General features: G+C 38.6%; 1 protein-coding gene across 10 annotated transcripts; it reads left to right on the forward strand.

The window, feature by feature from the left end:
• On the forward strand, nt 1-27,519 carry LOC6725458 (solute carrier family 41 member 2). 10 transcript variants are annotated; one of them, XM_016173620.3, is made up of 9 exons: nt 1-259; nt 21,110-22,336; nt 23,975-24,258; nt 25,385-25,709; nt 25,777-25,923; nt 25,992-26,139; nt 26,673-26,878; nt 26,940-27,088; nt 27,186-27,519. In XM_016173620.3, exons 2-9 carry the CDS (start codon nt 21,886-21,888, stop codon nt 27,387-27,389), a joined length of 1,914 nt encoding a protein of 637 aa, XP_016038549.1. In that variant the 5' UTR covers nt 1-259; nt 21,110-21,885; the 3' UTR covers nt 27,390-27,519. The 10 variants fall into 10 exon arrangements, with proteins under 10 accessions (XP_016038549.1, XP_016038551.1, XP_002106474.2 ...); XM_016173622.3 differs by lacking the exon at nt 21,110-22,336 and adding an exon at nt 2,204-2,286 and having other exon boundaries at nt 2-259; nt 23,897-24,258; XM_002106438.4 differs by having other exon boundaries at nt 2-259; nt 23,897-24,258.
• Nucleotides 27,520-27,800: the final 281 nt, after the last annotated feature.

The raw sequence follows: 27,800 nt of genomic DNA on the forward strand, positions 1-27,800 counted from the left end.
CGCCGTCTATCGATAGCGGCATCATCTGTTCCGTGTCATCCCCAAAAGTTTCGGTTACCTTCAAGTTCTTCTTGTTACTGTCGTTTTTGTTGTTGCTGGCCCGCTTTTTAGGGGGTGGAAAATGCCGCTTTCCACACGGCGCATTGTTGTTCTTGCCAGCGGCGGCTCATCAGATTCAGTTCGAAATTGCGAGTCAATGAAGCCAGGAGCAAACTTCCAGTTCGCGCTGTTACCGCGACAAAAGTTGTCTGGAAGAGATGTGAGTGTGTGACTATATGTGTGTGCCTTTTGTTTTCCTGTTTTTTTTTGTGTTTTTTGTGTTCTCGTGTAAGGTTATGTTATTGTTTATTGTTAGTAAATGTCGTTAGTTGGTTATCTTGCGAGTGTGCAAAACGCAACGACTATGATTTCTATTTCCTCTCGGTGTTCCATCAACTTTACGCCATGTTCATGTGTTTCGTTTTCCTCCTTCTTTCATCGAAAAATAATAACAAAGAGTTTTACATATGAAAATCACAGTCATTAACAAAAACAACACACGTGGACTTAACCACACACAACGATGGACATTTGTACATGCGATACACACATGCAAACAAGCAACGTTATGAAATTGGAAGGAGTGCACAAAAGGAAGAAGTAGAAATGTGCAGTTATTTCATTTCCATGCAATGCCGTAAAAATCAATAGGAGCGACAAACAAAGCACGTGCTTGTGCGAGTGCGATGGCAAATCGATAAACCGTTAATCAAGTTTGTTGAACGCGTGTTCGCCCCGTCTCTGTCTCGCCTTGTTTGAGCCACCTCTCTTTCCCACACACGGCCCAACGAAATAATATTTCTTTGATTCCTTTTCGTTAATTTGACGATTTTCGATTAACTGGGTCAAATGGTGACATAGATATGGTGTTCTTTTTTTTTGGGTGGTATTTCATTTTCCAGGTGCCGAGGTCAATGTCACGGACATTTTTGCAATGTCGTCTGCTGACCTTCGAACTTTGGCTCGTTTTTGTCAGCAATTAATTGATTAAATGATTCGGGCAATATATTGTCGGTCGTCTTATCGATATACCGCTTATACAACTATCCTGTTCCCGCGACTATCTTATCACCAAAAACAAAATAAAGAAAATACAAAAATATAGGTCTCTTGAACCGGAGTCGTCGGGCTCCGAGATAAGTGCTCCATTAGCTCCATCTCGCTCGCTCGCGGTTCTTGACATGTGTCCCTCAAACACGAATTAATGACTTAAACTCTTCATGTGATAAAAATCGACGTTCCTGTTTTCGAAAAACCATCACTTTGTATTCCAAAATATCAAGGTCTTTATAGCTCTATATCTGATATTGCATGATATTTTATAACATCTAAATGTTGTTTTTATAAGTGGTTTTAAAATCTTGTGCTGCGGATAATATTATGTTAACGTAATTTCACAAATGTGCGAAATGAAATGTTTGATGGTATAGAAATACATACATTAAGTGAACCTTTTTTTTAAAATAGCTCAGTGAGTTTCTGAAATCGAGAACATCTCGAAAGTTGTCTTCTCTGCTTTTGGTTTTTTTTTTTTCTGATGCGATTGTTTGCCGGTCGGCGGCAAAGTATTTCCGTTTGCTGCTTTTAGTTGCCTTCGAACATTTTAGCTCGTCGCGTCTTTGCTGAAATAAAAAGGGGAAGAGGTAAAGCATAGAGCAGTAGCATCAGTCCAAACAAAACAAAGAGAATTTCGCTGGCCAAGAGAATCCGAAGCAACATTTGCCAAAAGTGAATTGTGCATGAGAAATATCTTCTGTTCTTGTTTGTTTGGCTGCCACGAACCGGTTATTTTATTAGCTTCACTCGATCGAACCGCACACAGTCGTGGACCCAACTATTGGGTACACCCATCCGTCGGCGAAGTGCCTGGTTTGCAGAACCGCAAATATATTAATAGGGCAGTACTACACATTTCGTTGTTGATCTTTTAAAAATAGCTCGACAAATTCAGTCTCGAAAAACCTTTCAAGTGATTTGATTCAAAATATCAGTGTGCTCGAACCGTACAAGTGTAATGCTGCCTTAACACCAAAATTATTATCTTTGTCTTTATAGTTTTGCTTTACTTAAATTCTTGCTTTTCTTTTGATTCTTTTTTCTTTTCACGTATTTGCTTTGCCAATCGAATCGGTTAAATACCGCTTACCACTTGTTGTTGTCTCAGTCGCAAGATGCAGCCGTTTAACAGTAGCGGTGCCCACAGTGGCGGCGAGAAAAATGAGACCCGCATGCGCCGCCGGCCCATATGTAAGCTATTTTTGCCACCTTATCAAAGTCCGCCATATTATTGCACTTTACCCCGAATAACTTTAATACCCGATGCTAAATTAACTGCTTTATATCTTAAGTTGAACTCTCATTTATTTGGTTGGTTTAATTGACATTTATTTAGTGTAACCTTATTTACTAACGCTAATTTAATATTTGAATGGGCACCTTGAATACACTTTCTATATTTATATTTATTGTTTGGGGCTAACAGAGTGCAATGAAATGCATTTATTTATTGCAAACTCTAACTGCCATATTATTTATAAAATATATTTACATATTTTTAAGCTTTTTTAAGCGCCAGAAATTGGCAATTTCACAGCCACCACTGTGAAATGTAAATCTAATCGCTACTAATTTTTTAACAAATTCCCAGAGGCCTCTCTCTCCGTTTTCCTTTTGTTTTACTTAAGTTTATTTTAGTTTGTTTGCTTCGCTTTGACATCTTTTATTGCATTTTCCCATAATTTGCTGCACGCTATTTTTAGAACGCAGTAAAGGGGAATTTCGCAGCAATTAATGTAATGCTAAGTATTAATTTATAGTTTGTTTGATTTTTACACTAATTGCATTATGCTAACAATTGGTTTTGCTAGCGTGGCCCTGAAACGCAAAGTTTAAGGCCAGCGTGCAAGCAGTGCAGTGCAGTGTACTGCTTGGCGTTTAACTTCTTGCTTGAGTTGGCCCGACTTCACTTGACTCCCAACTTGGTGCCATTTGTTTATTTTCTGTAAACACGCCAGTGGCTATTTGTTAGTTTGTTGTTATTTGTTGTATTTTTTTTTGTTTTTGCAATCGGCTTCTCGGTTGCAATATTGTAATGGCACTTGCAGTTGCACTTTCATTGCCATTGCCAGATGACGAGGCTTTAACGGTTCAGCGCAGTCAGCTGTTTATGCGGAGTTTAATCGATTGCATGTAAGCGACAGCGGCGGTCATCTAACTAGCATGTTTAACAAATTAATACCCTTTAATAACTTTTATGCATAAGTTATTCGAATGTATAAGAAATTTATATCATTAATTTGAAATACAAATTCGATGAAATTATCCTGCAGCTATGCTAGTAACCGCACCCAAGCTGTATGGTCGTATCACGTCATTGGTGCATATTGAGCAACATAATCGATATCTTCTATAGGTTATGACTTACCCAATGAATCGTGAATTGAATAACTTAGCCTAGTAACATTTAGTTTGTTGTTGTTGGGGCCTATTTTTCACGGCATTGTTTACAAACATTTCCAGTTGCAGTTGCATTTGTTGTTTGTTTATTTATTTTCATTGCCGTAGTCGGCTTTTGAACCTTTTTTGTTTTTTATTCATACATTTTTTTAAGGGGCAGCAGCGCATAACGGTTTTCTGAGTGCCCAGCGCATGAGCGTTTAATCATTTTCGATTTATCTGGCTTTTTCGCTGCCTTTGTTTACCCTTTTCGAGTGGATTTTGGCCATTTCGATCTCGGGCTGAAGGGCTTACACGCGCCCACTTACACGGGTACACTCGCGTTCGAAAAAATAGCAACAGAATGGGTATAGTGTATACATATATACCTCAACACTGACTTGTAAATTGCAGAAGGTTGTTAATATATATACATGTTAAACAATTTTTTAATGCGTTTGAAAGAGAATTAGAATATTTGGTTGCTGTTGCTATTAATTCTACCCCATCTGTATATCCGGGGTGCTCAGAATGAGCAGCGTCTTCTTGCGTAGGTGTCTCAAAAGCTTTCTAAGTCCGATTGTGCTCGTTATGACGTCAGTGGTGCTGCATTCATGCTGCGTGGTAAACAATCGCGTCAATATTGGCATTAACACCTCATCTTTGGCTTCCAGTTAACAGACAACGTCATTTGTTGTCTTTGGATAACTCAGCGGGGAATTAGGAGCCCACTGCAAATTGATCTATGGGAAATAAATTAATTAATTGGGTCCACTTCGACAGACTGAAGCCATTAAAAGTGCTACTGATTTGAAAATATTAAGGCACCGTGTACAGTGGAACTTCTTACCAAAAGTTCGTTTTCTTTTTGTTTTTACTGCTCTTTCGAAGTCAAAAACTAATTCCTTGGGAGAGTTTTCTACACAACACATGTGTTTAAATAGAGATATTCAAGCCAGCGCGTTTCTGGAGCAATCAAATAAGAAACTGTGGCCCTGCCAGTCGGAACTTAGTCGACATTGAGAATCGGTTGATGGAATTAATCGAAATTAAAATAGAAAATTTAATTTTTTTGTTTTTTTTTGGCGAAAAATCGGTTTTTTTTTCGTGTTTTCTATAAAAATGTGGCTGCCTTTTCAAGGACAACTTTGTGCTATATCAGTATTGATATAGATTGACCGATCTCAAGATATAAAACGAAATTATGGATCGGCTGCTGGGTAGCCGAGTAGGGCGTTGTGGGCGTGGCACATACTGCGGTTACGCCCGACTCGTGAACACCTGTGATGACGAAAGCAACGGTGAGGCAGGTATGTCTGTGAATCCCTCAGAGAATTGATGAATTAGGAAGCAAGTGAGAGGGAGAGAAAATTGACAGAGAATAATTTGAATTGTCGATTTCAAATTGTTTGTTTGCTTCGGTACAACATGTTTGCTCAAATAATTGTTGACATTTGCTATGATAATACATTTCTGACGCCTGCTTTGTGCACGAAAAACATTTATTTTCTGAGGAAACACGATCTCTGCTCAACTGATTTCAATTATAAAGGGAGTCTCATTCTACATTTTAAACTTTACACTAATTATTTTCAGTAGACTAATGTGGTAATTTGAGATCAGGTATTTCTAATTGTTCGATTGTTTGATGCGCTAGCCCATAGAACCCTTAAATAATTTGACTATTTTGTCTGCTATTATTTATCGCTTTGCATCTGACTCCTTGTGCAATCAGCGAACTGTTGACACTGTCATTTGGTTATTTTATCAAATTTACAATTGCGTTTTTTTTTATTGCCATTGCTGTTCGCTTTTTACAGTCGGCTTGCTGCCCTCTGAGAATTGAGTTATCCAAACACAAAAAGGTGATCATCTTTCGGCGTGCATTGTAAAATAATAAAGCTCCGTCGCAATTCGTTTGAATTGTTTGTTGTTTTCGACGTTGATAGAGGTTTCCCCATAATGCCGTTGATAAGCACCAGTCTACAGTCGTACCATTCCAGATAATATCCGTCATTTATGGATGAATGAATGCCCGAATTTGGGCTCGTGAATCATTTTTCACATGGGTCAAGATTAGTGATTGGTAAACATCGTATAGTCCTGCCTCAATCTTAGATTTCTTCAACTGCGCCTTTCGATTTGCTTTGTCCATATCATTGGGCCATAGAAATATTTTCGGCTGATCGCATTGCTTTGGAATTGACTCATATTAATGAAAACTCACGAAACAGAATCGGAAATGAGACCACTTTCCAAGTTAGACCGAAAATTCGCTATAAAGTAATCAGTATTTTGATCACAACATTTGAAATAATGGTTCAAATATGGAATATCATACCTCGTTGAGCTTGTTATTTAAATCCCAATCGATTTGGATTCAAATTTTGAAATTGTAATTTTTTTCCATTTTTCGCAAATTTTGCGAAAAAATGCGAAAATTTGGCCGAAAATTAATTTTTCAAAGTCCTTCCAAAAGTGATAGGGATGGTTAGTATTGGTAATTAGGAGCACAAAACGGTAATTCTTTTGATCCTGTGGCCATTTTTAGTCAAGTTATAGCCAAAATAGCCAACATGAAAATTGAGTTTTTTGCCAAAAATCGTTTCCCTGATTTTTTGTAAAATAAATAATCGGTATTTTGAGCATAACATTGAAAATAATGGCTCAAATATGGAATGTCATATCTCGTTGGATTCGTAACAAAATTTCCTAGCGAACTGTATTCAAACTTTGAAATTGTAATTTTTTGCCATTTTTCGCAAATTTTGATGATGTTACCCCTTACAAAAAATGCGAAAATTTGGCCGAAAATTAATTTTTCAAAGTCCTTCCAAAAGTGATAGGGATGGTTAGTATTGGTAATTAGGAGCACAAAACGGTAATTCTTTTGATCCTGTGGCCATTTTTAGTCAAGTTATAGCCAAAATAGCCAACATGAAAATTGAGTTTTTTGCCAAAAATCGTTTCCCTGATTTTTTGTAAAATAAATAATCGGTATTTTGAGCATAACATTGAAAATAATGGCTCAAATATGGAATGTCATATCTCGTTGGATTCGTAACAAAATTTCCTAGCGAACTGTATTCAAACTTTGAAATTGTAATTTTTTGCCATTTTTCGCAAATTTTGATGATGTTACCCCTTACAAAAAATGCGAAAATTTGGCCGAAAATTAATTTTTCAAAGTCCTTCCAAAAGTGATAGGGATGGTTAGTATTGGTAATTAGGAGCACAAAACGGTAATTCTTTTGATCCTGTGGCCATTTTTAGTCAAGTTATAGCCAAAATAGCCAACATGAAAATTGAGTTTTTTGCCAAAAATCGTTTCCCTGATTTTTTGTAAAATAAATAATCGGTATTTTGAGCATAACATTGAAAATAATGGCTCAAATATGGAATGTCATATCTCGTTGGATTCGTAACAAAATTTCCTAGCGAACTGTATTCAAACTTTGAAATTGTAATTTTTTGCCATTTTTCGCAAATTTTGATGATGTTACCCCTTACAAAAAATGCGAAAATTTGGCCGAAAATTAATTTTTCAAAGTCCTTCCAAAAGTGATAGGGATGGTTAGTATTGGTAATTAGGAGCACAAAACGGTAATTCTTTTGATCCTGTGGCCATTTTTAGTCAAGTTATAGCCAAAATAGCCAACATGAAAATTGAGTTTTTTGCCAAAAATCGTTTCCCTGATTTTTTGTAAAATAAATAATCGGTATTTTGAGCATAACATTGAAAATAATGGCTCAAATATGGAATGTCATATCTCGTTGGATTCGTAACAAAATTTCCTAGCGAACTGTATTCAAACTTTGAAATTGTAATTTTTTGCCATTTTTCGCCAATTTTGATGATGTTACCCCTTACAAAAAATGCGAAAATTTGGCCGAAAATTAATTTTTCAAAGACCTTCCAAAAGTGATAGGGATGGTTAGTATTGGTAATTAGGAGCACAAAACGGTAATTCTTTTGGTCCTGTGGCCATTTTTAGTCAAGTTATAGCCAAAAAAGCCAACATGAAAATTGAGTTTTTTGCCAAAAATCGTTTCCCTGATTTTTTGTAAAATAAATAATCGGTATTTTGAGCATAACATTGAAAATAATGGCCCAAATATGGAATGTCATATCTCGTTGAACTCGTAACGAAATTCCCTAGCGAACTGTATTCAAACTTGGAAATTGTATTTTTTTGCCATTTTTCGCAAATTTTGATGATGTTACCCCTTCAAAAAATGCGAAAATTTGGCCGAAAATTAATTCTTCAAAGTCCTTCCAAAAGTGATAGGGATGGTTAGTATTGGTAATTAGGAGCACAAAACAGTAATTCTTTTGGCAGTGTGGCTATTTTTAGTCAAGTTATCGCCAAAAAAGCCAACATGAAAATTGAGTTTTTGCCAAAAATCGTTAACCTTTTTTTGTGTAACATAAATTTTAGTGCTAAGTTTTTACCCCTTCTGGAAAGTCCAAAAATGTACTAAAATTGTATTATATTATCTTAGTAAAGCCATTCACTACATTTTGCGTTGTTGAAGAGTAATTGCTATCGCAATTGTTGGAAACTTCCGTTTTTTCCAATAAGTTAAATTTTGTATAGAATGGGAGTTTTTAGACTTTGTATAATCTTATCATTTTCATTCGTTTGGGAACTTCCCTTTACATCACTATCTACGGAGAATTCTCAAAGATAGTAAACAAAGTGGATGACGGTTTTAGGTAATTTTAATTGTAACTTTCGATCGTCTATCGCGCTGCGCACTTCAAAGTTGTAATGCTTACGAGGAAGTGATAATGAGGTGATCCAATAAAAAGACGGTGGTGGCGCTAACTTGTCAACGACCACGTCCGACAATTGTTTAAAAATCCAAGGTCAGGGGCAAGGCCAGATGCCAAACCACCCAAAATAAAAAGTTAAATAAAAAAATTTCAAACGCCAAACGAGAAAACATTACATAAACGCCTCGCACACACACATCCGTATCTATAGGCGGTGTGTATCTGTATCTCGATCGGTATCTGTATCTGTATCTGTGGCTGGGAATACTAATCAAGGCAAATGACGCGTGTCGTTGGCTTTTGTCTCCACTCTTCAGAAAAAAAAAATCCGAAATCGACATCAGAAAGAGCCTCGTTGCTGGCCGTGATTAAACCCGCTGATAAGTTGCACAAACCCCAAAGAAAAAACAAAAGAAGAAACGCCTGGGAAGCACTGCGAATGCACTCGACGTGATAGGAATCACATCGTTTCTGGCGAGGATTCCGGGTACGGCTGTCAGAATCCCAATAATGATATCCAAGCAATCAAACATAACTTGTTAAACCATTCAACTGTCGTTGGCTTCAAATGTATTTGGTCGAAAGTCATTAAAGAACTGATTCTTAACAACAGAACAGTATCTTAAAATCTAAATTCTACGGACTGCAAACGTGCTTATTGGATTTAATTAAAAATAGAGATTTCGTGCAAAGTTCCCCTGCGATTAGATTCGCATATGTACAATGTATCTACGTACATATTTGTCACATATGTAGCTCTGTGTAAACACAGGCTCCACTCCAAGGTCTCCACCGTGTCCAGCCCTGCATCTTCGCCCCCTTTCGGATTCCTGGACTTCACTTGCGGTACTTCACATCAAGATCAAGTTTGTATGAGCTGTATGCCAGAGATAACTTTTTGCCATGTACGTGACAACTGATAATGCCAAAGGAAATGAAATCGAAACACGGAATCCATTCGACTAGGTGAAGACGGGGGGGTACTACTCCGAAAAGGGCAGAACAATACGCCTCGATCGGTGGGATAAAGCCATTTACTTGACGCAATTGCAATTCACGCACGCTTCCAGGGAATACCCTTTATTATCGAAGTGTTGTGAAGGGTCGATGCACTAGGAAATCACGCTGTTGTCACACAAAGAACAAGGAAGCATGCTAATGCAAAATAAAAGTAACTACGAAGATATAAAGTAGTGCTGAAAGATATTAAATGAAGTGTTGGAAAGGGAATATTGCACGCTTGTAATATTTTCAATAGGTAGGGCATCTTTATTGCCGTCTTTAAAGTAGCACACATTCTCCCGATCGATTGTATCGCTCAAGTGGTCAAAAGGATGAGGCGCTGGAAGGGGGCCTGTGTCTTATGATTTTCGGTTTTAACTTTGCGTCATCGGAAGGCACTTATGTCCAGCGCGATTCTGCCAATTTCGATCGATCGATCGATAACCATTATCTCGCCCAGTGGCCTCTTAAACGGCTTTCAATGCTCAGCCGACTGGTTAGCGGGATCAGATCGGAACCATCGGACAATAATACCCGATTCACTCATGGTCAGGCGGAGTCAAAGAACCTATTCAGGTGACCCAAACAGTACAGTGTTGATAACCGCCATTATCTTTGGCCTACGAGTGTTGTTTTGGTCTTGAATTTTCTTTTTGTCGCATACGCAAGAACCAAATATGTGGGGAAAATACTATACTATATGTATATATTCCCTTGAATCCAATTCGCCCTAAACCTTGACTACCTTGAAGTCATCAATATTTCAATTCTACATATATGTAAAAAGTTTTTGGCAGCTTTGAAATGCCACACTCATTAAAAATTCGCCAAGAACCACCTATGCCTCCTGCCATTAAATTACTATTAAGTGAACGATTTTATGGCCATAAACTTTCAATTAGTTGCATTTGCTGCATATAGTTCAATCAAAGTGATAAAGTAAAGTATCTTCTCATTTTTAATCGACTTGGGTTATTCGACTGGAAAGTTCCCGAAATCCCGCGGCATCCACGGGTCTTCCCAGCTATCAATTGTTGGATATTCCGGGCATACTCCACACCACAATGAGTCATATAAAGACATTACACCCATAGCCAAATTGGTTGTCGGTATTCTATCTAAGTATCTTGTGGTATCTCCCATGTTTTTTTTTCCCCCCTCGATTATTTCAGTCATTTTTCGGTGGAGAAATCACGGGAGAATATAATGTAATCGTTTGTCAGGCGATGATATAGTCGCTCTCGTATGCAATTAATATGCACATCTTGCACGATAAGATTGTGTTATGAGCTCTCGAGCACATCTTTGGAGTTTTTTCTTTTTTTTTCTTATTTTTCTGGTTTTTTCGCAACGATTTTATTGTTTTATTGGTCGCTTGTGGCAATAAAACACCTGTCAATAGTCGGGTGTGCAGCAAATTATTTCCCTAAAAACACAATTAAAGCTCATTACATTTGTATAATTGGTTGGTATTTAGGTGAAGACTGCAAGGGGGCGTGGCTCAAGGGGGTGGTTCAAGGCCAAGGGACGTCGGCGTAATAATTCATGTTGCAATTTGCAGCTGCTAATTTTATTTCAATCGCGTGCTAAGCTCAAAACAAGTCTCTCAATCCTTAGTTCAAGTTGAGGGTTTACCCACACCGCGAGAAGTTCATGACCTTATTTATATGGTATTTTACATACACTTAAAGAAAAAAAATTCACTCAGTTAGTGGGCATGGTCGCGCTGAAACAGCTGGCAATCAGCTGATTAGCAGTATAATTGTTTTTTTTTTTCAATATTATTCTTTTTTTTTATGTGTAGATTAGAAATGGGTTTCAGTTGTGGGCGGGGAAATGCGACAAAGGGGCAGACTTAAACAATTTACTAACGAAACTGGCGCTGATCTGCCGGCAAATAGTAGATCGTAATTAGCTGACAGGCAATTTGATTGAACAGGTCAAAAAAAAAAAGATAAATATATATATCTGTACATACATATACCTTTACTCTCGAAAAACCAACGGTAGTTCATCAATTGCCAATCGATTTGAGTAATTTCCTCGGGAAATTCAGCAACGGAAAATTACAAAGAAAAAAGCCAGCGAGCTCAGCGATGTCAACTATGTGCATGTAAATAAACTATTCGAAACGAATAGTATCTCTGATAAGCGGCAAATGTATCTTTTGTCAGGTTGTTTGTTGTTGTTTATTTTATTGTTCTATTTGCTCGCCTGTGATCGATATATTGTACTTCCCTGTTCGAGTTCAGGTGGCAACTGTACCTGGAAAAATAAACGAGGGGGTTGGGCGAGAAACATTGCATGTCTCATGTGGGGGGAATTCCCCGATGGGGATATTTTCCGATCAATTGTCTCTTTGTTCAGTTTCAGCAGAAGGAAAGAAAGATTACCTAGTTAAAGGGCAAATCTAGATCTACAAGTGATTTAAGATATATAAAAAAAAAATGATGTCCCAAATACGCGATTGCGATTTCAATCACAGTAAGCAAACATTGGTTTACCATTTACAATTTGTTGACGTTGAAGCTTATAATCAAAAACTATTTGTAAACGCGTCGCCATTCGTTTCGGTTCATTCATGCGGTCAGCCATTGAGAGATCTCTTCACAACATCCTGAAAGCCAAGCGAATTCAATTCTCAATTCCGAATCCAAATCTTAATTAAAGCCCCGCGGCGGCTTCCAATCGAGATTCCAAATGCCAGATGTTTGGGCGTACGTTTTTGGTGTTTTGTTTTCGGCTCTTCGACTTGGACTCTCTCGCACATTTCATCCGGGTGCGGAAAACCAGTTTTGTCTATCGAAATAAAAACAAATGAAATGAATATGAAAAAAGCTCCGAAAATAAGTAAATAAAATAAGACGATACGAAACGAAATCCAAGTAAATTCAAGTACAGATGTTGGTCGTTTCAATCTTGGCACATACCAAACAGAAATAAATTGTCAAATTTGAGAGAGTGCTTCACAATCGAGTGCCAAAGTTTAAAACACTTTCCTTGTTTGTTGGCCCCCTCTTGGTTTTTTTTTTCTTTTAACTCTTTTTTTTTGTAACCCTGGGTCAAACGTTTGTATATTTGTTAGCTATTTTTGGTTTGGTAATCTATTTCAAGACGTAAGTGGTTTTGTCAGAGGATCATGATCCGATTTAAAGAGAATTTATTGCATTTCTATTTTATATTTAATAAATCTTAATCATTATCTAACATCTATATAGGTACTATAATCTATGAATTTGCCACAAGCCCCCCAATCAACAGTCAACAGTCATATCGGTCCGAAAATAATTGTCAATTAAAGCAAATAAGATTCTTGATTAGAATGTACCTTAAAAATAATTATTTATTTTCAACGGTAGTAATCTTTGGAAAATTACGTGACTCTTTTAGTTTATTAGTATAATCGATAGGGGTATGTCCAACTAATCGGTTAATCGGTTTTGTAAGATACACAGTGGTAGAACTCATTAAAAATTAATTTACCTAATGTGTTGTTATTTGGCTTCGATAATCTAAAGTTTTAAGTTAACAAAGTGTTAAAACTTAAAATGTATTTTCAAAGATAGCAAGCAGACATTACTCATTAGTTGCAGTGAAAACTTCGCTTATTTATTAGTCTAACTTGTAAAAACATGAGATGCATCACTCATACGCCTAGTTGTCCCTATAAATTAAAACTTTGTGTTGCCTGCACTTAACACTTAATATTGAATTATTATCTGATGCAGATGCTCCAAAAAAAAAAATGGGCTAAAGGGTTGTGGTGATAGTAAATCATGGATAATTCTCGGTTTCGAATCACGCGTTCGCATCACTCATACGCCGCGTTGCCCGCGTATAATGAGCCAACTAACTGTCAAAAATCATCGTCAATTACAACGAATCGCCACGAACGGTCACGAAGTTTGACACGAAGTGGTGGACTTCGGGTAATCTCATCTCTTCGGCTTTGCCTCGTTCTAACGGTCTACGCGACGAGCGTCGCGTCGCAGCAGCAGAGACGCCGGCGCAGGTGATTCGATGGATCTTCTCTGTGGGGATTTACAGTTGCACCTTCCTGAAGGGGGTTTTGTTTGCAACACCCTCTTTTAGCAAAAGTTAATCCTTGTTAAGTAAAATAAGTTAGCTGATCTTCAGCTAGTTCCTTTGGCATCATCAGGATAAGCTTGGTACCAACTTAACTTCAGACTGTAAGATTATCTTTCATCTTCGTTAGAACCAATAGCTAAAAATAGAAATATGTTTTAGCAACGATCCTTTCAGATTCTTCTGCCTTATCATTTGCTAATAAGCCTCCGCACTTTGATAACTCGATTTCTTTCCACGTTGTTATGTTGTTGTGATTTCATTCATGCACTCGATATCCGATCACAGCTGATAACAGGTGGATTCGAGAGCGTAAACGCTCACCTGTCGTACCGCTCGATGCTGTCGTCGCTGCCGCTGCCGGCGTCGCAGTCGCCGCCTCTGCCGACGCTCGCGTCCGCGTCTTATCAAGAGCAACGACAGGCCCAAGTGGCTTATTGATTCGGGCCAGATTCGGGCGTCAGCATCGTCATTTATATTTCACATATATATGTATATATATATTTTTTTCCGTTTTTCTGTGCGACGCGAGCGATGAGCCCGCTGCCGGCGTCGCTGCCGCGGTCGGCGTCGCAGTCAGCGCTAAATGGAAACGCTTTGACGCGTTATAATAACAAGTGTTTGCCGTCTTTGGACATTCAGTGTGCGATATCCCGGCGGACGGTGCAGACAACGCTTTTCGCCACGATCACACGATTCGAGCTAAACAACAAACAGAAAAAAGAAATATATATATCAAAAAAGTACAAGAAAAAGAAAAGCTAAAACACAAAAGGTTGCCCTTTTGAAAACTTAAAACAAGCCACGCGAAAAACTTTTGACTTCAAGTCAAAACAATTATTTTTTTATTGTGACAAAACAAAGAGTACAAAATAAAAGTCATTACCAGTACAAAACATACCTCAATCAGTAGTTACAAACACGTGCTAGAAGTGACCACAAAAAAAAAGTTAAAAAAAAGAAAATAAGAAAAGAAAATAAGAAAAGAAAATAAGAAAAAAAAAGCGAAAAAAAGAAAAGATCAATAATATACTATTAACCCAGTGAATTGAAAATCGCCCGAGGAAGTAAAGTAAGCCCAGATTTTGTACAATCCAGCAGCGAAAGGTTGAAAGGCGGAAATCAATGGAATCGGAATCTTGAAGGCATTATAACTATTACCATTAGCACTGCCGTTAATTGGGAACAGAATCCGTTCGGATCTCATATTTCTAGTCTTTCGTGTCGTTTCTCCCACTCGCAGCGAATTGGCCAACAAGTTTTGGCCAACACTTTTTGTTATTTTTTTTTTTTTTTTGTATTTCGGTCTTTGCCAATCGTGTGTCATTGATCGATGGTTTACAGTTTGCGTGGATTTCTTATTTCTTTTCACCTAGAACAGCGATTTTCTTGAGCAGATCCTAAGATGATCTCACTGCTCTGCCAGAAACTCTTTCTCTACGGTCTTTGCATTTCCAACTATTTTAGCCATGTTTATGTATTTCAACTAACATTGGACTAATTGAACTCGGCAAGAATTTTCCCACTTCATTTATCAGCTGCAAACTTTAAGTCATAAATCAAAGCACAAATAGTTGTAATTTAATGCCGTTTTCTTTCGTTTCGCTAATTGAGGCTTAAAACAAAGTTATTAAAATACTATAAATAGTATGAACACGTATTTGAAGAGCAACCTTAACTGACCAAAAAAAAAAATGTGTATGAATATATAAATAAAGCTTTACAAGCGTCGAAAGGCTGAAAAGCTTTGGGCTTATGCATAGTTAATCCAAAGAAGAAAACCAAACCAAAACAAAAGAAAAAATCTATTATTAACAATAATAATTAATTTATGTTTGCTGGTATTTCGTTTTCACGGCCAAATTGCATTTGGAATTGGATTTTATGCTTTGGCAGGCGTTTCAATGTCTGCACCTCTAGGGTTTCTGATTGGATTTGATTGGATTTGATTTTTCCCCTCTTGGAGAATCTACCTTTTGTGTATTCACTGACTTCCCCAATTTTCCGACATGATCGCAACCAGCATCGAGATACACCTAGGTGCCCCCAACTGCTGCGTGTGGCTAATGAGCTTCGTTGGGGCTCCAATCTGATTTCTAGCCAGCCAGTTAGCTACTGCTGCCGTTCACTCGATTTGGTTTCGCTAACTTGGCCGGCTGCAGATTGCAAACTGGGTAACTGGGTGGGCAAGGTCGTCGCTGGGTCGCACGGAGCTCAAATTTTTTTTCGGGGCGGGGAATTCCCAGAAATGTGCGAGCATCAAAGGTCAGATTTTCATAGGATTTAACACTCCATTGTAGTTCTTAATTTCTTAATTATCGTAATTACCAATTCATCTTAAGTTGGCTTGAACAATACGCTTCTATTCACTCGATGACTTTCCAAATTTGTTGTTTTATAAATACTGCTTTTAATCTGATTAAGTCGGATACAAGTTTGTCGAAATTTGAGAGCGCACCTTTAAATAAATCAATTTGATTGGCAAATTAAAATTGCCATTAACTTGTTTATTAAATTGCACAGAACTGGCATCAATCAATCTTGACTTGTTCTTCATTACTTTAAAAATAAACACTTTCTTAATCCAAAATAATAATCATTATTTTTAAAGTCCCTAAAACAACTGCTTTGAGTTTACATTGCCCAAAAAGTGCTCGTCCAATTGTCGATTTGTCAACGCAGTGATTCAATGGGATAAATAAATACAATTTGATCGAAATTACTCAGCCATTTAATTGATTATATCATCCGCAAGCCAAAATGCTGATAATGTGTATTCAAAATGAAAGAAATCCATAAATGGCAGGCGGCCAAAGTGATTCACACTCAACAGGTGACATCCTCCACTAGCCAATCTTCCCACGACTTAGATTCGGTATGAACAAATCATATGTATACAAACATATATGTATGGTATGTATTTATTGTTCAGGCACCTGTTGCTTTAACTCCGATCTGAGCTCACGCATTGTTGCCAAGTTGAATGACATTTGATACAGTTTCGGTTTTGGAATCGTTTCCAGTTTTTCAATCTCACTTCGTTACACTTTACACCTTAGAAAGAATTACATATAGAGGTATGTACGTATGAAAGTCGAGTCGGTTAGCTGATTACTTGGCTAAATAATAATTTTGTTTTCGAATTAACGGCCAAACAATTTGTTTGTTTCGCGCGGATATATATGTACACATTTATTTTTTTTTGGGTCTCTAGGGCTGACAAGGCGATTCATTAACAAAAATTATTGTGTCCAGAATCGAATTCGATTTCACCTGCGTCATGCGCAACAATAAAACAAAATAAAAGTCATAAAACCGAAACAACAGCAGCGAATCCCATATGAAAGACTTGTTTATTTAGTTTTTATCTGTTGCCAGGGCGCTGAAAATGATTCTCTCTGAACTGAAATGAAATGAAATGAAATGAAAAGCGTTTCCAATCTCGAATGTGATTGCTTTTTTCTATCTTTTGGCCAGAGTTCGTTTACATCGCATGCAAATGAGGCGGGGAGATGAGACCAACTTGTGTTCACGTGAACGATTTGCATATTTATGCACACTTTTTATTATGAATTAATGATATTTTCGTATATTACGCAGCCGACCAGTGGGTCGCACGTTTTACTCGTGAGAAATATACATATATCATAGATAAATTGTATGTGTATATATAGACAAATCCGCTAAGAGGATTATGTTTGCTGTTTCAAATGCTAAATACCGGCTAGTTAACATTTAATGGGTATGCGATAGTGATATCCTATATGTAATGCCATCGAATGAATGGCAAACCCATATGCCTACATGCATATGTAACTCAGGGTAGCAGAGTCCATTTAAAATGCATTTCCTAGTACGAAAGTACTTTTGCACAGGAGGGCAAAAATCGCTTTTAATGAAGCCTGGGAACAATTTAATCATAAAACATATGTTCTCGCCTATATGGTACATACATACATACATACATGCATATATGAGTCTACATTATATGTATGTGAACGAGAAGCGAACACAGCGACTTTTTAAGCGCACTTAATAGAAATTAGCCCGGGGCATCATCGCACATTTAATATTTAGCGCACGTTTTGCTAATTAATGCCGACAATGACTGTGGGCATTCTTGGGTTAAATGTGCGCCATATGACCGACCGACTTGGACACTTGTATTCCCAATCATAGAAATCTTGCCGAATCTTGTGATTTTTATTGTTTTCATTAAATATATATATTATACACATGGCGAGATCTATCATTAATCTTGTGCTTGCAATCTAATCTTCTGCTGTGCAGAATTCAAACGAAAGTGATTAAATGCCAGTTAATTGATTTATTATCAATTTTGGCTTCAGACTTCTCACTTCAACCTTGGGATCTTGACCAGCTCAGATTGCTTGCTTTATGGCGTTTTATTTTCGCTAGATAATAATATACTACATCAGCAAAAAAAAAAAAATAAAAATAAAAAAATAATAAAAAAAAACATTGTGAAGCCCTCAGATAGGAATAGTTTATTGTAGGGCGCCTCATCGTAAACTATCTTGTGGATTCAAAGCTTACTGTCTGGATATTTTTCTAAACATTTTTATGACTCAAGATATGTGGGTCGAAATCTCTTAAGACCGGGCCCATAAACAAATTATGTTCTATTTTGGCTGCACTTACTTTTCAGTTTGTTCTAGTTTATGGCATATATCACAATTACCTAAGTAACTTAAGATTTCTTTCTGGACTCGTGCTAGCCTTAAAAAGCTGAACTAGTTTTTGGTTAATTTATTGGATCTAAAACTCTCGTTTTGCCACTCTGAAACCTGATTTAGTTTTTAATGTTTGGAAATTTACCTAAATCTTAATATTTCTTTGGCTTTGTGAATTAATAAATATGAATGTATATTCTTTTGTACTCACATATATCGCTCATTTAATTTACCTTAAAAATATGCATTTATTTCCAAAAAAACAAAGAAGTGAACTAGTTCAGTTTAGACCATGCACAATTGCAACTGGTTCCGAATAAAACCTGATCTTGGCATTCTGTAAATTTCCATACCCAACTGGAATTTCGCAGACATATCGTCTGCGAACAGAAAACCAAAACCCAACAAGGAAAAAGACAACAACATGGTATGAATACAACTTTTGACATTTAAGCGGGTGAATCGTAAAACAATAACCATTGAAAATCAATTGGTCACTGCTGCTCCCATCGATAAGAAAAAGTGGGCAGAAACCAAGACCGAAAGGCGGCAAAGTCTATTGAGGATCGATCGATCGATCGATCGATTGTGTTTTGGATTGCCGGCGAATTTTTGCGCCGGCGGCTGATCCACTAATCAAGGTGCATTTATATGCCCCACCGATCCGCCGGCCATATAATTGCGATTCTCAGTTCCGCATGCAAACAGTCGGGGGAGAAAAGGAATGATATTGAAAATTAAGACCCCAAGTCAACTGCCACGCCCACACGCGCCCATCAGCCCACGTGTTTCGTTTTTTGTTTTGACTTTGAACTTGAAAAAAATCTGTTGTCACTTGGGAAACACTGCGTATACGTAATTTTTACTTAACTCTCTCTTTTCACTGTCTTTTTTTTCGGTTACTGTGATTTATGGCCGCCAGAATTGTTGTGTGCATTTAAAGTATAACTATTTAACATAGAATATTTTGAAATTAACTTACTAGCTATTTGTGGGCACGCTGCGTATACGTAACGTAAATATAGTTTGGATTGCCCTTCGTTATTCGATCAGTCTAAAGTTGTGCTGGGCCCATGATAAGCTTATCGGTTTCTGGTAAATAATCAATAGTTGACTTTATAGTTTTTCTTTTTTTTTTTTGTTCTTTTACAACCAAATTGACTGCTGTTTGTGGGTGAAATATATTTCAGAAATGATTTGGCGCTACTTGTTGGATAAGAAGTCGTAAGAAATCGTAACTTCTTGATATGAAACCATGCCATTATACTATCTCGATAGTCATAAATTTTCCACATCCCAGAATAAACCGCTGTGAATCAGACGGTGCAAAGGTAAAGAAAGCTTATCGCTTAACACCTGACAAGAAAGTGACAAATGAATTGACAATTTAAATATTGAATTTACCATTGATGCGGAATGTTTTCGCTGTCATTATGTGCATTTCCATTATTATCAGCTGCTGTCTCGTTGACAAGTGTATTTTCCACAACGTTGGAAGATTTCCTGCCGTCGCTGGTTGTTTTGTTTACAGATGGTTGTTGTAAAGTCCCTACTCCGCGCGGCTTTCTCGACAATTTCTCACTAATCAGCGGTAATCGCATAGGATTGCTAACCGATAAGATTGGTCTCAGAAACTATTTTAGAAAAAGAAAACAACACAATAGCACAGTTTGCAATCGGAAACGTCTTAGTCAGCAACGATTTTAGTCAGAAATAGAAATTTATGGCATTTGTTGTAAGGTTTAACCAGCGTTTTTATCAATGGCCGGGGGAACTTTTCATGACTCGGTGATTGTGCTCAATAATTTATTGATAAAAGATTAAAGGACTTCTACTACTATTAACTTCCTAACCACAATCATATATAATTGCTTATTTTATGCGATGATCTTGACAATTTATAGCACCACCTTCTCCTGCGTTTTATGGCGACATTTTGAAGAGCATCTAGATAAAGATAAGGCCAACATGCAGGTGCCATAAGCTATTTGCTGCACTTATCAAGTTGTATATACATATATATATTTTTTTCTGCTACGTAGCCGACGCGTGGGCCTGATTTGTGACGTGATATTGAATTGCGAGCGCAAGGCTTTCACTTCACGGCGATAAGGAAAAATCGCGTAAAAACCCTTTACTAGTCTCGAGTGGATCATTCAATATATGTAGAATCGATTCTCAATAATCGCTGTCAACGGTATTGTCGATATGTATGAATGTGGTTTCTGGTTGTCAAAGCCAAGTGGCGGCAATTTATTGTGTCCAACTGTTGTCAACGCGTTGGCAAATAAGCAATATTAAAATCTTATCGCCGACAGGCGTGTGAGTGGCTCTGGAGATGTTGTCAAGACTTTATATAGACTTTTATTCAGCAAAAAAAAAAAATAAACAAAAGAAGCTAGAAGAGCATTTGCACTTTTATTTGACTGCCAAAAAAACTGGAAAACTTGGCGATTCCCATTTCTCCAACTCATCTCATCATGCGTCCAAACATCGACACACAAATGCAAAAACGATCTCGAAAACGTTTAGCAAACAGGTTCAAAAAACGAAAACCAAAAAGTTTGCTAACTATATCTTGGTCATGGCCTTTCGGTTCCTCGGCCATGCGGAAGTTCCAAATAAAATGTTCGGGCAGGTCAGAGGCGCATTTTTGCAGAAAATAATCGGTGTCAGGAAATTAATCAAAGGCTTCATTTGTAATCTATTGAAAAAATTAATAATCTACATCATTAATTTCAATTTTCAACGTATTATATTGTTAACTTAAGCTCTGAATGAGTGAAAAGCATACAACTTGTAGTAAAATCTTATAGGGGATTTTGACGTTATTAAATTTCGAAAAATTGCGTTTCTTTCCTGAAAGGAGGATATACGGCATAAACTTTTCGACTTTTCCAAACCGAAAACAAATTGTTGTCGCTTTTTTGTAGACTTGTGACCCGATCTTTTGTTGCTTTTCTTGATTTACATTGATTCCACGTTCCAGCCGATCTAGTAGTTATTATTCAAATCGATTTTAATGCATACCTTAAACAAGAAATAAACCAAATGCGTTGTTATTGTTGCCTTGCAGCCATATCAACGGTCCGGTGACTAAGCTCAACCTCTCAACCTCGACCTCAGCCTCAGTCCTACTACCTACTACCTACTACCTCTCACTATCCCCAGTAGTACGACATCCTGGCCCCCAAAAACCACGGACATTACGACGCACACATCCTGCGACAGACACACGGCGCCCCAACATTCCCCACATTTTCAATAAAATGTAAACCAAACGATTCTCCGGATTCTTTCAATTCTTGTTCCGATTTGTATTCTTCATTCATTCCTTAAACAAAAAACCGAAAGAAACGTAAGCCTACGTAATACTGAACAGCAATCAATGCACTTTCCATAATTCTTAACTTATTATATATTATTTATCTAAAAATAAAACCATCTTGTGATATCTTTTTTTGTGTTTAGTCATAGGTTGAAAAAAAAAAAAATAGAAAGAAAAAACCAAAACAAAAAGTATGCAAAACCCATAGACAAGTAAATCTTAAAAAAAAAAAAAACAAAAAAACTATATTTATTAGAGCACAGCTTATAATTTGTGTTGAATGTTTAGTTTCCGTTGATTTTAAGCAAACATATAGTTTCAAAGCCTAGACACTCAGGATTTAGTTCAAATATTAGTAGCTTAGTCGATGAGTTGTATTTGCGAATACTCGCTTGAGAGAAGTCCCCCGCACACGAACAGACCCACGCATGCACGCCCGCCGTTTGGGGCTGCTCTACACCGACACATAAAGACCCCCACACACGACGACCAGACGGACGAAGACAGGCCAAACCAATGCTAAAATGTCGCTGCCCAACGAACAGACAAACTTGCCGCACAATCCCAGCCAACCAGCATCCGCAGACACACAGACACCAGCCACGGCAACAGGAACCACAACACCATCCACACCAACACCATCCACACGAGCCACACAACCAAATGAGCTGAAACACCGCCTGACGCCACTGAATGTGCGTCGTTTATCGGGCTACGTTAATCCGCAAGCGATCAGCGATAATGCTGGCGATGATCCCCCGCCCACCACCATTAACATTGGCCTCTTCAACAACAATAACAACAATAATACAAATAATAATAATAACAACAACAACACAGCATCAACAACGCCACCATCTGCATATGCCACACCACCAATATACCAACAACAGTTGTCCACACTGACAGCAACAACACCGCTAGATGTGGCACCGGATGATAAATACAGATTGTTTACCATTTTCAATGGAAACGGTGAGTGAAAGTATACGAAAGTATAAAAGTATAAAAGCCAACCTCCCCCCGTTGAGAAAAATCCAACACGATGAAATCAAATAAGTTCCACATGTTCCACAACAACATCGAACAGAAGGCGGCAACACTCGGCGCTCTCGTGTAGATAGGCCTTTTTGGGGAATTATGAGGTTTTGGTCACACTAAAACACTAGAGAAACAACACCATCGGTATTGTTGAATCTTTCCTTGATTTCTTTGCGCTCTATCTCTCTCTCTCTCTCTCTCACTCGCTCTCCCTCTAAATCTTTCTCGCTCTGTCGCTGACTTTATCTTACTATCTTTTGTATTTACTCTTGATATGCAAATATTTATATTTAAGCGTCCAGACTGGTTTCCCCTTTTTTGTTCAGTTTACAACATATTTACCTTCGTATCCATATATCCATATTCTTTATACTCCTTTTTATATTACATTAATCCCATGCAATAATCGCCATGGCTTGCGAATGTCTCGACTATTTGCGATTAAAACCCACAGAATATTTACCAAGCAATTAGCATGCATGCTCCGCCTCACCCGTAATATGTATCTATATCTCGATTCGAAGCTACCACTTCGTCTGGAAACTGATCCTTAATCCAAACCAAATGCGGTATATGGGGTTTTTATAAGCATGTGTATTTTAATGACACACAATGCTGTTTCAGGGATCTCTATTAGTTCAAATACATGTGATTAAACCAAAATATGATTTATTAAAAATTGGGTTGCAAATAAAATAGGACTTATCATCATATGATCTAATAGAAGTCTAGAATGATTGGATCTCACAGATAAAATAAGCTATACATATTGCATTTGGTATACAGCATTCTGAGAACTTAATATATATATATATCAATTCAACTTTCAACTCATTTAGCTAACAACACTCAAGGGGTAGTCAATGGTCTATACCCATTCATCTTGTATTATGGCAGTCTTAATTGTTATTTTCGTGATGTTTAATTGTCGCTGTCTCGGCGGCTTGCGAATTTGTTTATGGACGAACGATTTGTGGTTTATGAACTTGGCTGCGAGTCGACACAGAAACCGAAAACGCAAATAAATATGCGAGAATTCTAATCAAACGAGTTTTTTTTGCTTCTGCTTGAAGAAGACTCCACCTGGAGACTGTCGAAAAAAAAAACTGAAATGAATAAAACACAGAAAATGAGAGACACAAGCACATAGATTGTATTTATACGTGTAGATGCTTAATTTATAGCATTGTTAATTAATTGCCTTGCTAATTGCATAATACTGTTAAATTTAGATGCATGCCACACATACGCACACTCGAGCACTGGCGCTAGTCTATATATATAATGCATGCAACAATTACTTATATGATATATAGCAGTAGTAGCCATGTACGAGAGAGAGACCCGAGCACCTAATCCGGCGACCCACTTGGAACACACCTAATCTACGATCTGCGCATTGTTCCCCAAAACTAACCCGCATCTTGCAATCCTCTTCTTTCGTTTCGTTTCGTTTCTTTCCCTCACAAAAAAATAATCCGATCGAAAACCCAGATCCCGACAATGAGAAATTGTCGGGCCTACCACATTCGACAACCGGTTCACTAAGCTCAATCATCACGACGTCCATAGCATCCTCCGAACCGGATCCTGGAGCGGTGAGCGGCGGCGGCGGCGGAGCAGGAGGAGCAGGTGGCGGCGGCGGAGGCAATGGCGGTATCGGATCGGGTGCCCTGGTGGCAGCGGATGCCTCCAGCATTGCCGGCATCAATGGCAGCTCCGAGGAGAAGTTGGCGCTCAATCGACCCGGCATCAAGCAGGAGAAGTGGACGACTATCCTGCTGCAGGTATCCATTCCGTTCTTTCTGGCCGGGATTGGCACCATCGGAGCGGGCATTGTTCTGGGACGCGTTGAGGTGAGTCCATTAGCTAAAATTAATAATATATTAATATGAAATAGAAGCAATAATAACATAAGATGCTCGAATAGTTATACTTTGAAACAAATGTACTTCCCCCACTTTGTGTATCCATCCATCAATTAGACAGCTTTAAATATAATTAAATTGCCATATAATAGGCTTGGTAAACTGATACAGTTTAAGGTATTTAATCTCCCTTCAGTCCGATAAGCACAAACGCTAAGAAAGGCGAATAGAAACGACAGCGTTAATTACGCCAAATTAAATTGTAAAATTGCAAAAATTTGCTCCGTGGAATGGGGCACTAAAATGGGTTTTACACCAAGTCAAGTACAAAGTAAATCGCAAAATAGTTAATTGCACATTTGAGCTCAATTCAACTTATTGTGTGGGAAAATTCCAAGCAGCAAAAGAGTAAACAAATGCGTAGGTAAATCGAATTTTTATGAGAAGTGACAACATTATTTTTTCTATTTGCAAACATATGTCAACGTATGATAAGACCAACGAATTACAGCAATTACAATTATGCAGATAAGGACACTTTATACTTTATGGCTTTGCTTCATCAATAATCCTGTGCGATGAAGCCGCGTGATAAAATTAGAAATCAGCCATAAGTACGCATAATACTTAAACAATCTGTGCGAGATTCAAGACTTCAAGAGCCACTCAATCAAACAGAAAGCAGACAGAGCTCGGCTATTTTTAAACCTTTCCCCACGATTTGTGTACTTGGTGAATTGGCACAATTCCTTTTAGAATGTTTTATTTATGGCTGTGCAGTATATACACCAATATGCATAGTACAGGCGTGTTAGATAGTTAACGTTTAATTTGCCCGCTAATTGATGGTAAAACTTCTGGGCCAAACTGGAGACTCAGCCAGTTACAGGCGGCCAATGCCCGAAACGAACTGAAAATATTGGTTAAATCTGGAGGAGATTTATTGGTGGGCCATAAATGTGCTCGAATATTTGCTTTAGAACTTAATTGGGAATATGAGAAGGTGCATTTGAATAAGGTTCTCAACGAAAAAATATAATTACTTGTTAATAAGTTATTGTAAAATGATTCGTTCATTAATTATTCGCCCTTTTCTCTCGCCCACTTTTCCCAGAAATGGTATGTCTTCAAGAACGTAAGCGAGCTGTTCATCCTGGTGCCGGCGCTTTTGGGTCTGAAGGGCAACCTGGACATGTGCCTGGCATCGCGTCTGTCCACGCAAGTGAATCTGGGCAACATGACCAGCAGGCAGGGCGTGATACGGATGATAGTGGGGAACATAGCACTGGTGCAGGTCCAGGCGACGGTGGCCTCCTTTCTGGTGGCCATGTTTGCGGTCAGCGTGGGCGCGGCCATGACCGGCGACTTCTATTTCGAGAACATGATGCTGCTGACTGCCTCGGCCATGTTCACGGCCACCTCGTCGTGCTTTGTGCTGGGTAGGATTGCACCTGCTACTTCTGCATGCCATTCCCTCTATATTATATCAATGCCGTTTCTTTTTAGACTTCGTTTTGGTGGCTGTAATCCTGTTCTCGCAGAAGTACCGCCTCAATCCGGACAACCTGGCCACGCCGTTGGCCGCCTCCATTGGTGACGTGGTGTCCATCAGTTTGCTCTCCTTTATCGCCTCGCTGCTGTACGATCATATCAGTATGTGTCTATATTATATTATATTATCCATTTGTATATCTAACTAATGGCTGTTACTTTTCGCACAGAAACGCACCTGTGGATCACATTCATCGTGGTCACCTGCTACCTGGTGCTGTTGCCCATGTGGGTGATGATCGTGCTGAGGAACGAGTACACGCGGCCGGTGCTAAAGAGCGGATGGGTTCCCGTCCTCTCGGCCCTCTGCATAAGTGGGTACGTACTGCGTACTAAGAACTGGGAACTACGAACTGCGCACTCTGCCAAATCAATTCGATTCGATCGGATCGGATCGAATGATGGACTCTCGAGTCTTAGGAACAACAAAATTGGGGTACCATGATAAGCAGAAAAGACGTCAAGTTGCCCGCTATATTTAGATATATCAGACCGTTTCATTTAATGCCCAATCATGTCCAGGCGATTGTTTTTGTGGGGAGTAATAAGTAGCCGAGACCATGGGAACCATTCGCACGGTTGGATGTCCCTGACTCGTGTTTGGCGACAGGTCAAGCGCTCTTATAATTAGAATTCAGCATTAGGATTTGAATTCCCGGGCGTAATTACTCGCCATGACTGGGAAATTTGCGGCAATAGAACTTCAAAAGACAAACACACTTGAGTGTGTTCGAATCAAAATTAAAATGTGATTTGGAGTCAAATGAATCGTTGACAATGGGTTAAAGTGCATCTAGTGACTGCTGTATTTAACTGATACGATTACTGATCATTCCATCATCTCATTACAGTCTGGGTGGCCTTGTGTTGGATGCCGCCGTCGAGGTGTTTAATGGATTCGTAGTGTTTCAACCGATCATCAACGGAATCGGCGGCAATCTGGTATCGGTGCAGGCCAGCAAGATATCCACAATGCTGCACCAGAGCTCAATTATCGGGATTATACCACCGCACACGCAGATCTTCGAGTGGCCTTGGCGGGCGCTCTTCAAAGGAGGTAGGTCTCAATCACATTTGTTAACTGAATAGGGTATTATACATTTGTGCTCTTCATTCAGTTCCCTATGCGAAGACAGCGAGGATACTTATTGCCATGTCCATACCCGGCAATGTTCTGTTCATCTTTGCTGCTGACTATATAAACTATAGCACCTCGACGGTCACCTGGGTGTTTGTGCTTTCCTATCTGACCGCCAGTTTGGTTCAGGTGAGTTACGAATATAATAAGGCCGTTTACCCACATATGTATATGTCATTGTAAACCCTCCGAAAACACACTCGCTAATGTGCTGCGATCGTTTCAGGTGATGCTGCTGCTGTATATTGCCCACATCATTGTGCACGCGATGTGGAAGTGGAAGATCGATCCGGATAACTCGGCCATACCCTACCTGACGGCCTTGGGCGATCTGCTCGGCAGCAGTCTGCTGGCGGTGGCGTGGCTATTCACCATGTCGGTGGGCATGCAGTACGGATCCGGAATGGAGACACTCAACGCACCTAACTAATGTAGCTAACGAAATAGGGAGAGTACGGAGTAACGTAGAACGATAAACAAGGCAGCCACACACACACACCATACAATATAAAGAACTGTTATGTACCTAAAACAAATATACAGAAAACATAGAAATTGTACGTATAGCCAGCCTCCTCCAGCCACCCAAAAATCTTAAATCCAAGAAAAAACCTCCCAACACCAAACGGAAACGGAAACCGAACCCGAAATGGAAACGGAAACGGAAGCCGCTATAAAACGAACTAATTTTTAATGATGCATGTCGAATGCTCGAGGCGAGAGATATTAAGAGATATGATATCATTTTACATTGTGTCCTTCTTCACATGGCTTTTGCTTGTGTTCCTTTTGCTCTACCGAGAAATTATGTGCGATTATGGTATATATACAGGCTATATAT

The sequence above is a fragment of the Drosophila simulans genome, chromosome X (assembly GCF_016746395.2).
Source record: "Drosophila simulans strain w501 chromosome X, Prin_Dsim_3.1, whole genome shotgun sequence".
Classification (NCBI taxonomy): domain Eukaryota; kingdom Metazoa; phylum Arthropoda; class Insecta; order Diptera; family Drosophilidae; genus Drosophila; species Drosophila simulans.